The sequence below is a fragment of the Megalobrama amblycephala genome, linkage group LG21 (assembly GCF_018812025.1).
Source record: "Megalobrama amblycephala isolate DHTTF-2021 linkage group LG21, ASM1881202v1, whole genome shotgun sequence".
Classification (NCBI taxonomy): domain Eukaryota; kingdom Metazoa; phylum Chordata; class Actinopteri; order Cypriniformes; family Xenocyprididae; genus Megalobrama; species Megalobrama amblycephala.
In genome coordinates this window covers 7,322,408-7,337,155 of record NC_063064.1, presented here as the reverse complement: position 1 = coordinate 7,337,155, position 14,748 = coordinate 7,322,408, and the positions used below count along the sequence as shown (strand labels likewise).

The window sequence follows — 14,748 nt, the reverse complement described above, 5'->3', positions numbered from 1 at the left end:
AAACAAAGGCGTAGCTTGATGACGCCAAATTTGAGTGCTGAATCTAGGGACATGTGGTCTTTACCTCAACAGATGGTGGAAAAGAATTGAAATAGGACTCGGGAAGAAATGATGTTCATGGATGCGATTATTAACGTTACTGTAGTATGACGCAGAGCAGGAGCGAGTGTTGTGGAGCTGAACGAATATCATTAAAAAATGCTGGATGGCTTGTGTTGATAAATGGCATGCAATTCATTTTAAAACGTATTGTATGATGGAGAAAATTCTGTATTACTGTTAATAAAAATAAAGCTGCATCTGATTATGCTATGTTAGCTACTTGACAAAATAGAGTTTTTCCCTGAGGCATGGTAAAGCATGGTACTCGCAAAAAAAAAAAAAATCAAGAAAATTAGATTTAAACAATAAGACTAAACGTGTTGAGCTAGTGGTTTTTGGATATTTTACTGCAAAATTCTTACAAATTGCACCTTTAACCAGTATTGACATAAGATTTTTACCTGATCTCGGATCAGTGTTATACATTTGTCGACATTTAATGATACATTTGTATAATAAAAAGGAAGAGTTGTAGTTAAAAGTCTCTTACTGGTCTGATTAACCAAGCTCTCCATTAAAGAAACAAAACAAGTCCTACAACTGAATAAAATAATACATTATACATTATAAAGATGCTTTATTAAAGATGATTTGTTAATTGCATTTTAATACACTTTAATAAAAGTTGTTGTATGCATGTTTTGGCCTATGGTTTTGCCTGAGTTTTCAGTGCATTTAAACTGTTCTGCCCAGCACGGGTCGCCAGCGTGTGGCGTTTCGAGCAATTCGAATCAGGGAATCTCCCATCACTATAAGGCCTATAGAATACAAATTACCAAACAAAACAACAACAACAACAACAAAAAACAAAACAATTGTATAACATAACAAGGGGAAAAAAATACACTTCAAAAGCCAGGAGAAAGAATCACAGAGGAAGACCTACTTCAGACAGCTGGCTTCAGAACAACTGAACACCAAGCAGACAAACAGAAAAAGTCAGCAGTGAAGGCAATGGCTCTGATTTACAAACGTTTGAGGGCACAATGAGGACCTCTAGAGGCCAAAACACAACACAACAAAATCAAAGTCCTGACAAGTAAAGAGACCTTAATGCCTTGATCGAGTTAAGGGGTTAGTTCACCCAAAAATGAAAATAATGTCATTAATTACTCACCCTCATGCCGTTCCACACCCATAAGTTCTTCGTTAATCTTCGGAACACAAATTAAGATATTTTAGTTGAAATCCGATGGCTCAGTGAGGCCTCCATAGGGAGCAATGATATTTCCTCTCTCAAGATCCATTAATGTAGTAAAAACATATTTAAATCAGTTCATGTGAGTACAGTGGTGCAATATTAATATTATAAAGCCACGAGAATATTATTGGTGCGCCAAAAAAACAAACAAAATAACGACTTATTTAGTGATGGCCGATTTCAAAACACTGCTTCAGGAAGATTCAGAGCACAAATGAATCAGTGTATCGAATCTGCTGTTCGGAGCGCCAAAGTGACTTCAGCCGTTGGCAGTTTGACACGTGATCCGAATCATGATTCGACACGCTGATTCATTTGTGCTCCGAAGCTTCCTGAAGCAGTGTTTTGAAATCGGCCATCACTAAATAAGTCATTATTTTGTTTTTGTGGCGCACCAAAAATATTCTCGTGGCTTTATAATATTAATATTGCACCACTGTACTCACATGAACTGATTTAAATATGTTTTTAGTACATTAATGGATCTTGAGAGAGGAAATGTCATTGCTCCCTATGGAGGCCTCACGGAGCCATCGGATTTCAACAAAAATATCTTAATTTGTGTTCCGAAGATTAAAGAAGGTCTTACGGGTGTGGAACGACATGAGGGTGAGTAATAAATGACAGAATTTTCATTTTTGGGTGAACTAACCCTTTAATGATCGTCAGGTGTATGTCTCTGTGTGTCCAATAGTCCGGGAAGAGAGAGAGAGGAGTATGGGGGAAAAAAACAGAAAAATATCTTTGGATAAAATAATCCAGTAACTGCTGGAAAGGATTCAAATATGCAGAAGATAACCAAAGAATGAGGAAAAAAGTAAAAGAAAAGAATGCGCAGGGGATTTTTCTGAAAAGGAGTTGACAGTTTAAATAGGAACAAACAAGGTCGTGGATCATCCAGGTAATGGCAAACACTAATTTCTATTCAGTTAATATTTTGCATTAGGTATCATGAGAACAATATGAATTAAGGATAGTTTGTATCATATGTACTTAATATGTTAGGTGTCATTTTTAATATAATAAAAACATTTTCACAGCAGTACAAATGCAACATTATAAATGTCTCCTTGCAGCATTTTTGAAACGGGCTTACCTTGTCCAACCTGTTGTCATCGCCTTTTTTTTCTCAATGTAAAACATTTAGACCTGGGGCCTGTACCATGATGGTAGTTGGACAAACTCAGGGTTATAGGATTAGTTTCGAGTTGACAAAACCAAATCACCCCTATATCCTCATTCACCATGTTAGTTCATTAATATAGTTCACTTGAAGGAGTGACTGAAAATGAGTGAGTGAATTCAGACACTGAGGGCACCGGAAGGACAATTGCTTTTGCATAGTTTGTGCTTGCTGTTAATAATCATTCGAAACTTAGACTTAAAGTAGTAAGATGAAAAGATTTGTCTTGAATTCTATCATGGAAAAGATGTATAAACCGTAGATAAACAATTTAATAATCAATTAAAAAATAAGTTATACCTGTATTAAATTACGCTGTATGCCACAAACATGCAGTTCCCTTTCAGTCGGTCACGTTCGACGTACGTCAGTAGTGACCGACGAATTGGGATATCGCTTAGAGAGCCCTATCATCTTCGTGTAAACTAAAACAAGCCAATGGAATTGGCGTGCGATATTTGCATAATGCGCACCGCCCCCGACAGGTGTATATAAATAGGAAGCGGATGCAATCGCACTCTGTCTTTCGCTTCGGAGCCATTCTCTGGTGTCCTATTTAGAAGACTCTTTTCTTCGTTTGTTATTTATTCTAAAACAAAAAACAGAAGAGGATCACAGCGAGCTTTTAGTGCTGGTGAAGAAGGGCACGTTCAGCGAGGTCGCGAGTGTCCGAGGAGCTGAGCTATAAGCTCTAAAACTGCTGTTTTCACAGCAACACAAAGAGTGTGTGTGTGAGCGATTTGGGCCGGTTCCTCGGTGTGTCAGGGAGTGGTGTACCTGACACATCGCGTCGCTCCCTGGGTGCTTCAGCACGAGTGAGTTGACTTCCCCTTCTAAAAGAGCTTTACAGACGAACCCTGACAGTATGTCATTTCGTCTGTGCGTTAATGGATGCGGTCGTTCCCTGGTCCCTGCTGATGGGCACAATCGTTGCATCTCGTGTTTGGGCATTCTGCACGCTGAAGCAGCTTTTGTGGATGGTTCATGTTCCCATTGCGGGAACATGACCATCGCGGTGCTGAGGTCGAGGCTCTCCTTCCTGAAGTCTCAGGAAGCGGGGGTCCCCTCTCCTATGCCGCGTACGACCGTTTTTTCCGGCCCCCGGAACCGGAATGACGGTACGGCGCTGTATAGAGAGGGCGACCTGAGGATTCCGGTCAGGGCTTTCCCGCCGAGCGGAAACGCTCCTCGGGCCCCTGCCGCCTCATCAGCACCGCAACCCATCGTGCCACCGTTGGTTTCCGCTGGGCCCTCTACGGACTGTCCAGCCGTTACCTTTGGTGTGCTGTCGGCGGATCGGATGTCGACCGCTGCGTCGGAAGGTGAGCCTGAGTCCTCGGGGGAAGATCCGGACGCGCTGCCGCCCGGGACGGTAGTGTTGCCCGAATCGGATCCCGAGCTCACGGCTGTGCTCTCCCGGGCCGCCTTGTGCGTCGGGCTTGGGTGGAACCCTCCACCCTGTCCCGGCCCATCTCGGTTGGACGATTGGTACTTGGGGGGGGGTCGCGCTGGTCAAATCCAGCGTCCCGCCCCAATGCCTTTCTTCCCGGAAGTACACGATGAGGTGACCAGGTCTTGGCAAGCTCCGTATGGGGCTCGTACAGGGCCTGGTCCCTCGTCCGCCTTCACCTCCCTGGACGGCGGGGAAGCCAGGGGGTACGCGAAGCTCCCGCCAGTCGAGCGGTCTGTTGCGATGCAGTTGTGTCCAACGGCCGCTGGCGGGCGCGGTGAGCCGCGTCTCCCGTCCCAGGCCTGTGATTTCTCAGCCGGTCTGACTGAGAAAGCTTACAGTGCCTGTGGGCAGGCTGCCTCTGCCCTGCACGCGATGGCCCTTTTGCAGGTCTATCAGGCAAAAGCGCTGTCGCAGATGCCCCAGGAAGGTCCTGACCAACAGCTGCTTGGGGAGCTGCGCGCTGCCACTGACCTTGCCCTCCGGGCAACGAAGGTGACAGCGCGTTCTGTTGGCCAGGCGATGTCTACACTGGTAGTCCAGCAACGCCACCTCTGGCTGACCTTGGCAGACATGAGGGAGACCGACAAACATCGGTTCCTGGATTCCCCCGTGTCTCCGGTCGGCCTTTTCGGCGACGCGGTGGAGAGCTGTGCCCAACAGTTCTCCGCTGCACAGAAGCAGGCTGAGGCTATTAGACATGTCATGCCACGGCGGTCCGCTGCTGCCTCCACCCAGCCGCCCGTGGCTCAGCCTCAGCCCGCTCGTCGCCGAGGGCGCCCGCCTGCGTCTTCCTCCGCCCCTGCTAAGTCGGCAAAGCAGCAGCCTACACCAGCCAAACAGCAGGGTGCCGGTCGCGGACGTGGTGCCCAGCCCGTCTCTGCCAAGCCAGGTGGCAAGCGGTCGGGGAAAACTCGGCCCTGAGACGGGCGACCTGGAGCGGAAGGTTCCTGCCCTTCGGGAGAGTATTCCATCTGCTCTCCCACCCCCGGAGGAGGGCCGGGGGGATTTTGTGGCGTCTGTCTATCTACCGCCGCTGGCTCTCCGGAGTCCAGCGGTACCCACTTTGCCACAAAAAGAGCAGTTTCCTCAAGCTCCAGGTCACAACAAGGTGTGTCTGCCAGTGTGCCAGGCCCCGCCTCGCCGCTGGCAGCACCCTCCCCATTCGCCAGCAGGCGGCAGTGTGATGGCGCAGACCGCGTCCCGTGCGCCGTCTCCCATGCACACTGCTGCCTCGCAGAGTCCGACCCCACTCGTGGCCGCTTCCAAGCCGCCCGAGTCGGGTCCCTCTCTGCCTTGCTGCCCCACCCCCGGTGCGTCTGTGGTGCCTTTGGTCCCGCTGGTTCGGAGTCTGGAGGCGTGGAGCACGCTTCCCAGCCCGTCCCGCTGGCTCATTCGCACTATCAGACTCGGCTATGCGATTCAGTTCGCCCGGCGTCCCCCGGTCTTCAGGGGTGTCCACTTCACTCAGGTGTCGTTGGACAGTGCCCCTGTTCTCCGGGCGGAGATTGCTGTCCTCCTGGCGAAGGATGCAATCGAGCCGGTCCCTCCAGCCGATATGAAGTCGGGGTTTTACAGCCCCTACTTCATTGTACCAAAAAAGGGCGGTGGGCTACGGCCAATCCTGGATCTGCGCGTCCTGAACCGGTATCTTCACAAGATGCCGTTCAAGATGCTCACGCAGAAACGCATTTTCGAATGCGTCCGTCCCCGGGATTGGTTTGCAGCAATAGACCTGAAGGACGCGTACTTTCATGTCTCGATTCTACCTCGACACAGACCCTTCCTCCGGTTTGCGTTCGAGGGTCGGGCATATCAGTACAAGGTCCTACCCTTCGGGCTGGCCCTGTCACCCCGCGTCTTTACGAAGGTTGCGGAGGCGGCCATTGTTCCCCTCAAGGAACAGGGCGTTCGTATTCTCAACTATCTCGACGACTGGCTGATCCTGGCCAGCTCGCGAGAGCAGTTGTGCGAACACAGGGACATGGTTTTAGCTCACCTCAGCCGGTTGGGTCTTCGGGTCAACTGGGACAAGAGCAAACTCGCCCCCGGGCAGAGGATCTCTTATCTCGGTCTCGAGCTAGACTCGGTTGCACGGACTGCGCGTCTCACCGAGGCGCGTGTCCAGTCGGTGTTGAACTGCCTGAGTTCGCTCAAGCGCAGGACAGCGGTTCCACTGAAAGTTTTTCAGAGGCTCCTGGGGCATATGGCATCTGCAGCCGCGGTCACGCCGCTCGGATTGCTTCATATGAGACCGCTTCAACACTGGCTCCGCGGCCGGGTCCCGAGATGGGCGTGGCAGTGCGGCACGCTCCGTGTCCCCGTGACACCGAGCTGCCGTCGCACCCTTGTCCGGTGGTCGGACCCTTCGTTCCTGCGGGCCGGAGTACCCCTCGAACAAGTGTCCAGGCACGCTGTGGTTTCCACAGATGCCTCTGCCACGGGATGGGGGGCCACGTACAACGGGCATGCAGTGGCAGGTCTTTGGACGGGGCCTCAGCTGCATTGGCATATCAATTGCCTCGAGTTGCTAGCGGTTCGTCTTGCGCTGGCCCGCTTCAAGAAGCTGTTGTCAGGCAAGCACGTTCTAGTCCGCTCAGACAGCACTGCGGCCGTTGCGTACATCAACCATCAGGGTGGTCTACGCTCCCGTCGCATGTCGCAACTCGCCCGCCATCTCTTGTTGTGGAGTCAGAAGTATCTGAGGTCCCTTCGGGCCACTCATGTCCCAGGTGTGCTCAACCGTGCAGCCGACGCGCTGTCACGGCAGCCTCCACTTGCGGGCGAGTGGCGGCTCCACCCCCAGGCGGTCCAGCTGATTTGGCAGCGTTTCGGCGAGGCCCAGGTAGACCTGTTTGCCTCCCCGGAAACTGCCCACTGCCAGTGGTTTTATTCCCTGACCGGCGGCACGCTCGGCACGGATGCCCTGGCACACAGCTGGCCCCCGGGTCTGCGCAAATATGCGTTTCCCCCAGTGAGCCTTCTCGCACAGCTCCTGTGCAAGGTCAGGGAGGACGGGGAGCAGGTTCTGTTAGTGGCTCCATATTGGCCCACTCGGACCTGGTTCTCAGACCTCATTCTCCTCGCGACAGCCCCTCCCTGGCCGATTCCTCTGAGGAAGGACCTCCTGACTCAGAGACGGGGCACCCTGTGGCACCCGCGTCCCGATCTATGGAACCTCCACGTGTGGTCCCTGGACGGGATGCGGAGGTTCTGAGTGATCTCCCGCAAGCGGTCGTAGACACCATCACTTCCGCTAGAGCTCCTTCCACTAGGAGTCTCTATGCGTTGAAGTGGAACCTGTTCGTCGAATGGTGCGCCTCTCGCCGAGAGGACCCCCGATCATGTTCGGTCGGATCCGTGCTTTCCTTTCTGCAAGAAGGGTTGGAGCGAAGGCTGTCTCCCTCCACCCTTAAGGTGTATGTTGCCGCTATCGCCGCGCATCACCACGCAGTTGAGGGTAAGTCCCTGGGGAAACACGATCTGATCGTCAGATTCCTGAGGGGAGCGAGGAGATTAAATCCTCCTCGCCCTTCCTCCGTACCCTCTTGGGATTTGACCCTGGTTCTCACAGCTCTCCGGGGTCATCCCTTTGAGCCTTTGCAATCAGTCGATCTGAAACTAATGTCTCTTAAGACGGTTCTTCTGGTTGCATTGGCTTCCCTGAAGAGGGTAGGGGATCTGCATGCATTTTCGGTCGACGAAACGTGCCTAGAATTCGGGCCCGGCGATTCTCACGTCATCCTGAGACCCCGGCCTGGATACGTGCCCAAGGTTCCTACCACTCCCTTCAGAGATCAGGTAGTGAACCTGCAAGCGCTGCCCTCGGAGGAGGCAGACCCAGCCCTAGCTTTGCTCTGTCCCGTCCGCGCTCTGCGCGTTTACGTGGATAGAACGCGAAGCTTCAGGACCTCAGATCAGCTCTTCATCTGTTACGGAGGCCAGCAGAAGGGAAAGGCTGTCTCCAAGCAGAGGATGGCCCACTGGTTAGTGGATGCCATCGCCTTGGCGTATGAATCCCAGGGCGTGCCTTGCCCGCTCGGGTTGAGAGCCCACTCCACCAGAGGGGTGGCCTCTTCCTGGGCGCTGGCTCATGGCGCCTCGCTGACAGATATTTGTAGAGCTGCGGGCTGGGCGACACCCAACACGTTCGCTAGGTTTTATAGCCTACGTGTAGAGCCGGTATCTTCACGTGTACTCGCATCCACTAGTCGGTAGACGTGTTGTACCCACTCTAAGTGTCGGCTTGCAATGCCATTCCCGCCACTGGCCGGATACGTGCATACTTCTCTCCAGTCGTGTTCCCCGCTTGGCGAACCCTGTCGAGCTCCTCCGCCTCCCCCTTCGGCTCGGACATTGCGGAGTGTCTGATGCCAGGCCTACATCCGTCGCTGACGCTGTCTGTTGGCTGGGGCCCATATGTCGTGACCCCTCTACGTGAGCGGTCCCATATGTGTATTTTCCACGGTTTAAAACTCCCTACGGGCCGAGTCCGTGTCTTTCCCTTAGCAGAGCCAGCTCTGCTGTCACCTGTCAGATGAGTCTCCCCTAACCAGGTGGAGCCATCCCAGGGACTCCATATGCGTACTGCCCCCCGGGCCAGTCCATATGTGTATTCCCACGTAAACTCCTCCCCCATTGGGTAGGTAGTGGTCTCCGCAGCGTCCCTCACGGGTTCGCTTCCCCAGTGTAGTCTAGTTTACTTAGTGGGTATTGGTTAGACAGCAGTAGACTCTCTCGGTGTAAGCTCGCCCCCTTCACCGTCAGCCGGTGCTATGGGCGGCTGAGCTTGCGCTGGGCACTGGAAGGGGTTTCGTAACTGTGGCGTTTTAGTTGGGATCCCAATTCGTCGGTCACTACTGACGTACGTCGAACGTGACCGACTGAAAGGGAACGTCTCGGTTACGTATGTAACCCTCGTTCCCTGAAGGAGGGAACGGAGACGTACGTCCCGTCGCCACAGTTTCTGTACCCTCGCTGTAGTGCGGACACCAGTTGTCTCCTCAGCGAAAAACAGAGTGCGATTGCATCCGCTTCCTATTTATATACACCTGTCGGGGGCGGTGCGCATTATGCAAATATCGCACGCCAATTCCATTGGCTTGTTTTAGTTTACACGAAGATGATAGGGCTCTCTAAGCGATATCCCAATTCGTCGGTCACTACTGACGTACGTCTCCGTTCCCTCCTTCAGGGAACGAGGGTTACATACGTAACCGAGACGTTTCTCAAATGAATGAATGGATGGATGGATGATTCAGATGCGGGTGCCATCTTCTGGTCAGATGCGGGAATGACTCTCACAGTGCATTGTGGGTATTCTCTAGCCGTTGAGCACACAACAACTGTATACTCATTATGGTGCATTGTGGGATTGAATGAGTGTACTCAATAACGTTCACTTTGTTTTTGTACACCACTACAAATGACTGGCTCTCAAATAGGAGGCGATTTCAGACACGGCCTTCCAGGCAGGTGTGTCGGAGCTAAACTCTACAGGAAAGTGGCCCTCCAGGAGCAAGATTGGACATCCCTGACATAACCTTAGTATAGTGTTGGTAGCACATCATTACTGTTTATCATGATCTGATCCAGAGCTCTGAATTGAATCCATGAAGCTTGAACTTTTGTTGGCAAGTGACTATGTGATTGAGTTGACCAATGAAATTGACTGCAGGGCGGGGTTTGTGTTGAAAAGGTTTGGCGGGAGAAGTCATTGACAAAAGACAAATGATTTAAAGTGTTATTAATGCTCGTAACACAAACGGTACATGACAAGTTGTGCACTATAGTTAAATTGAATTATGGACAATTATGTACAAAACCTGCACTATAGAAGCAATATTAATAGTGATGCCTTATCAAACATCACTTATACTGGGGAGGTGTATTCTGATTGGTAAATTTCTTTTGGTTTTTGTTTCTTGGTGAGCTTAATATGTTGATTTGAAAGCAACAAAAAGCCACAGTGCATTTCAGCCCTTTACTTGGATTGTATAAAAGTTTATACACAAAGAAAGTGTCGGTCATCTGTGAAGCTGCTGTTTGACTTGACTTGTTCGGTTAACTCATTTGCCAAGAACAACAGGAAAGTAGATACTCCAGGAATAGCACAAGTGCACACACACACACACATTCAAAACACACCTGCCAGGTGACACACAATGCCAGAGTTCACTGGTGCGTTGTGTCACATGATGACATTTCTACCAGTCCTGGTGGACCTTTCTCCAGACTCCACCCTTTTGTAAAGTCACATGGGACAAACTCCTACACAAGCACAAGGAGTGTCAGATATCACAGAGTTTTCTCTAGAATCAGGTGACACATTGAAATTCTGTAGTGAGTATTCATAGTCGAAACTTGCTGGCTGGATTAAGAAAAGACATTGAAGTCCGAAACCTTTGAAGATAGGAGGAACTGCATTTGAATTATAGAGGTGGGTCTCTCCTCATTAACCTGTGATGAATGTGGGTGAGCTTCCAAAATGTGTGTATTTCATAGACGAAATGGGCAGCAACTACTAAATTTATAAATTTGTCAGATTGTACTTTTGGTTCAAGTGCATCATTTAGCATTTAACAAACAGGTGAAGCAGTTGAAGAGGGAGTTTAGCAGCTATTTTGTCAGCCGGCACTTACCATGTCAGGTGAAGATCCAGTTTGACCACCAGACCTTCTTAGGAAGAAGGAAGTCTTTGTGTTCAGAGTGACATGTCACTCATATCTTGAGCCTTTAAATGTCACAAAACTGAACAGACAACCATGCACACATTTTGACAAGACAAAAAGGCTATTGTCTTCAAAATATTGTCTAGATTTGACTTTATTTTTTTATGAAGCGTAACATATAAGATCAGATCAATGATCTTACAAAGGTTATTTCACTTTCACATTCATGTCAAATTCTTTCACTTGCCAAGTACTAAAACACTTGGTTTTTGTTTTATCTCCATCAAAAGGTCTACCAAATATTGAGTAAATACTGAGTAACACCTTTCTTTCCTTTTTTTTTTTAATTAAATTATTATTGGTTTGTAAACCAAAAGTCATAAAGAAATTGTTTAGAATTGTTTGTGGTTGAAATCATAGAATGTTTGTTTTTGTGCAAAGAATATTCATGTATTCCCATATAAACTTAAAAGTATATTCTGACAGTTACTGCATGTATGTCTATTTTATCAGCTTTACTAACATCTAAAAAAAGATCCTACTTTATATTAAATGTCTTTAACTACTGTGTACTTACATTTAATAATTAAGCATATTATAAAATGTAGGCTACTAATTATGTACATGTTTTTCTGCACAACATAGCAAACTAACCTTTGCTGTTATTGAGGTTCTGGGTATGGGTAGAGTATAGTAAGTTTAAAGGTAGGGCTAGGTTTTAGGGGTAGATTTACGGTTAGGGTTAGAGTTAGTTAACCCAATAATGAAAATTATGTCATCATTTACTCCTGCTAATGTCACTGAAGACCGAAGACTTCTGTGCATCTTTGAACACAAATTAAGATATTTTTAATATTCTCATCATCACTGAAATTCCTAACAACAACACAAAGTACAAAAAGACATCATAAATATAAATGAGTGGATTATTCCAAGTCTTCTGAAGAGACACGATCACTTTGAAACCATTGATCAACACATACATAAAACATCACACATGGTAAACACAGAAGCTCAACCAAGCAGCTATGATAAATAAAATCTGTTCATCATATTCATAGTTTTCAGTCACGTGACTGGCACGAAGATCGGGCGGGCAAAACATCCATAGGATTGCATTACAGGACTGTCATTTTTCCATCTCAAAAGAAGAAAAACAAAAATATGTGAATAAAATGCAAGTTTTGGGCACCTGTGATCCATATTAAGTGCCTTAATGTACTAAAAGAGTGTTATTAAAAGACCTAATTCAGCATACACCTTACTGATGATGAATACTATATACAGGAGAGATGAACCCAGAATATGAACGCAATGTGTTAAATGATTAAGTGTTTTCTTTATAATGGTTTTCTATGTAATAAGCGTATAACAAGAAATTATGTGTTGCATTTATATTCTGCATTCATCTGCTCACCTGTACAAATAGTATGCATCATTAATTAATAAGGTGTATATTAAATTTGGTCTTTTAATATTACATTGTTACTTCATTATTATCAGGTAAAAATCATGGAGTGGAAGTCAAAGGAGGGAAGTCTTGTTCTGCCCTCCATGTGGATGTTTCTATTAGTGTGTAGTTTTGGTTGTGTGGACTGTAATCTGTGGAGGGATAGAAATCTCTTAATATTCATTCAAAGTATATCTTCATGTCTTGTGTTTTGAAGATGCACGGAAGTAAGCACTGTAAGCACGAGTGATAGAATGACAGTATCTTCATATTTTGAGTGAACTACCACTTTAGAGTCATTATTGGGTCCATTAATTGTTTATAGGTGGCTACACAAGCAGTGTCTGGAGAAGTGAATTTGTAATATTGTGTTTGTTCCACCCTGGTTACCATTCGATGCACATGACATCATATTGACATCATACTGTGTGTTCAGGTTGTTGTGTTTTTGATGATTCAGTGTTTAGGTCTTTGCTTTGGTTATGTCAATCATTTAACAAAGTGAGCGATCAAAGGTCATCATTTGCCGAAAACTGACAGAATCTGATGTGCAAATATGAATGTTTTAGACAAAAAGTAAATCATCATTTAATTTCAAAAAGTTGTGTAGACAGTAATGGTTCTTAATCTAATTCTTTTTCTCTGGTATATTTTGTGATGACAAAAAATACTTCATTTTTTTCTGGATTGTAGACTTTTATTTGATGCTTTTCTTGGCCATTGTTTTAGACTGAGCAAGTGAGTGAGACTGGAAAGTATTTTCACTGCTGTGAAGCCAGGAAAGTCAGACATAGAATCACAAAGACGAAGAAAAAAATCACACAGACAAAGTTCAGACTACAGAATATCAGCAGATATTAACAGCAGGACAAAACAATGCAAGGTAAATTTGGATGAATCTCTTTTATGTTAGTAAAAGAAAACTGCATGCACATATTCTGAATTTTTTAATGCATTTTCTATGCATTAATCCTGTTTTCTCATATTTGTTGTTCTAAAACCACTGGTTTATATGTACTCAATAATATATATGCATTTTAAATCTGTGTTGATATATAAGGTTAGTCTGTCAGTCGCACCTCAGGTCAAAGTCTATGTTCACAGGCGCTGCCCATGTTGGTGTGGCTGTGATTATGTAAGCATTACTGTTCACTCAATGAATGAATCAGTCTATAAGTAGCAATAATACGTTTATAACAAAAGAGTGTGCTTTGCAAATATTCATCCAGTTTTTAAAGTACACTACGTACCTTTTTTGTTTGAAATTAACATTTAAATATTGAAGGAGTACATCATAAATCCATCTTCTAAACCTTTGTTTTTGCCTATAATAATTTAGAAACCTGCACACTTCATCCATGTGTAATTGCATCCTATCAGTAAAGAAGGTCAGGCTACATGTAGAAGGTTTCATAGTAGCTTGAAGCCACAACAAATGAACCTCAAATCAAATCGAGTTTGCAGTCAAAAAGAGAAAGCAACAGTGTTCAACTCTTAATGAAACACAAATCAACATTGACTGTGTCAACAAAAACAGTGTTTCAATGTCAGTCACTATTTCAGTTACTACTTTGATCTATTATCCTGCAAATATAATAAAAGCCAAGTTTTAAACTGTCTTATATGAAGAGCAATGATTGCACCTTTTGTAAAGATGAGTCAACAAAATAAGCTCGACATCTTTTCAGATATCAATCTTCTTCTATTATTTATCGACTTGCTTATTTTGTAGAGTGAGGGAGTTAGATTTTTGGGTGCATTTTATTTAGAGAGGACAGGAGGAAGATAGACAGGAAATCATGGGAGAGGAGAGAAAGAAATTGGACCAGGAAAGAACATCGAGCCGGGACTCAATCTAAGTTCGCCCAAAGTGCAACTGCACCACATGTCAGACAGGAGCTATGGCTCCGACAGGAGTTGGGAGTTTTTATGTCATAAGTGACATTGGCACTGATAAGTTGATCACTTGAACACTCCATGAACACTCCGGTGTGCCTCAAGAACAGCAGAGTCGAATAACGGATCCGAACTCACAAAATGACCAAAACAATGTTCCTCTGCAAGTAACTTGTATTTTTATGCTTCAACTGTTAGAGTTACCTATAAAAGTTAGTTATTCCAAATGATATATGATTTTAAGTTAACTCCTCCTAGAGTTTTCAGCCTAACCTTCCAAATGTTTTTGTTTGTCTGTCTAGTAAGCAAAGTAACAACCACCCAGAATGCCCTGGTAACTGCATCTCAGCCATGCAGAAAACTTTTGCAATAGTAGAGTATTGCTCTTGTTTCCTCTCAGAAGCAACAGCTTTAAATGGCTTTTTTCATGTAGCCATTTCCAAAAAGACTCAAACACGAATAAACATCATGAGTAAATAAAACACCTTGTGCACACAGATGCCTTTGTGGAAATTCATTTAGCAAGATCCTCACAATGCATTTTGGATAGTCAAGTCATTGCATACGCAGTGGTTGTACACATGTAATTGCAGTACATTTTGAGACTGAATGAGGGTGCTTTTGGTGCACACCATGGGTTCGACTGATGTCAGAGTTCGGTTTGTTTGGATGATGTGAACGCTGTTTTTCGAACTCTGGTGTGCACCCACGAACCGCACCCGAGTTTGTATAAAAAAGGTAGTGTGAGGTATGATTCATGTGAATTCCAGTACGGTTCCCTGCTGATGTGAACGC

The 14,748-nt window shown here is 46.2% G+C and overlaps 1 protein-coding gene across 1 annotated transcript in view; it reads left to right on the top strand.

Moving 5' to 3' along the window:
* Positions 1-10,210: 10,210 nt before the first annotated feature.
* lima1b (LIM domain and actin binding 1b) overlaps positions 10,211-14,748 on the top strand; it is a 35,990-nt gene continuing 31,452 nt past the window's right edge. The window contains 2 exon segments of the mRNA XM_048172874.1: positions 10,211-10,375; positions 12,787-12,940. Of these exon segments, the coding sequence (XP_048028831.1) occupies positions 12,934-12,940 (7 nt within the window). The 5' untranslated portion in view covers positions 10,211-10,375; positions 12,787-12,933.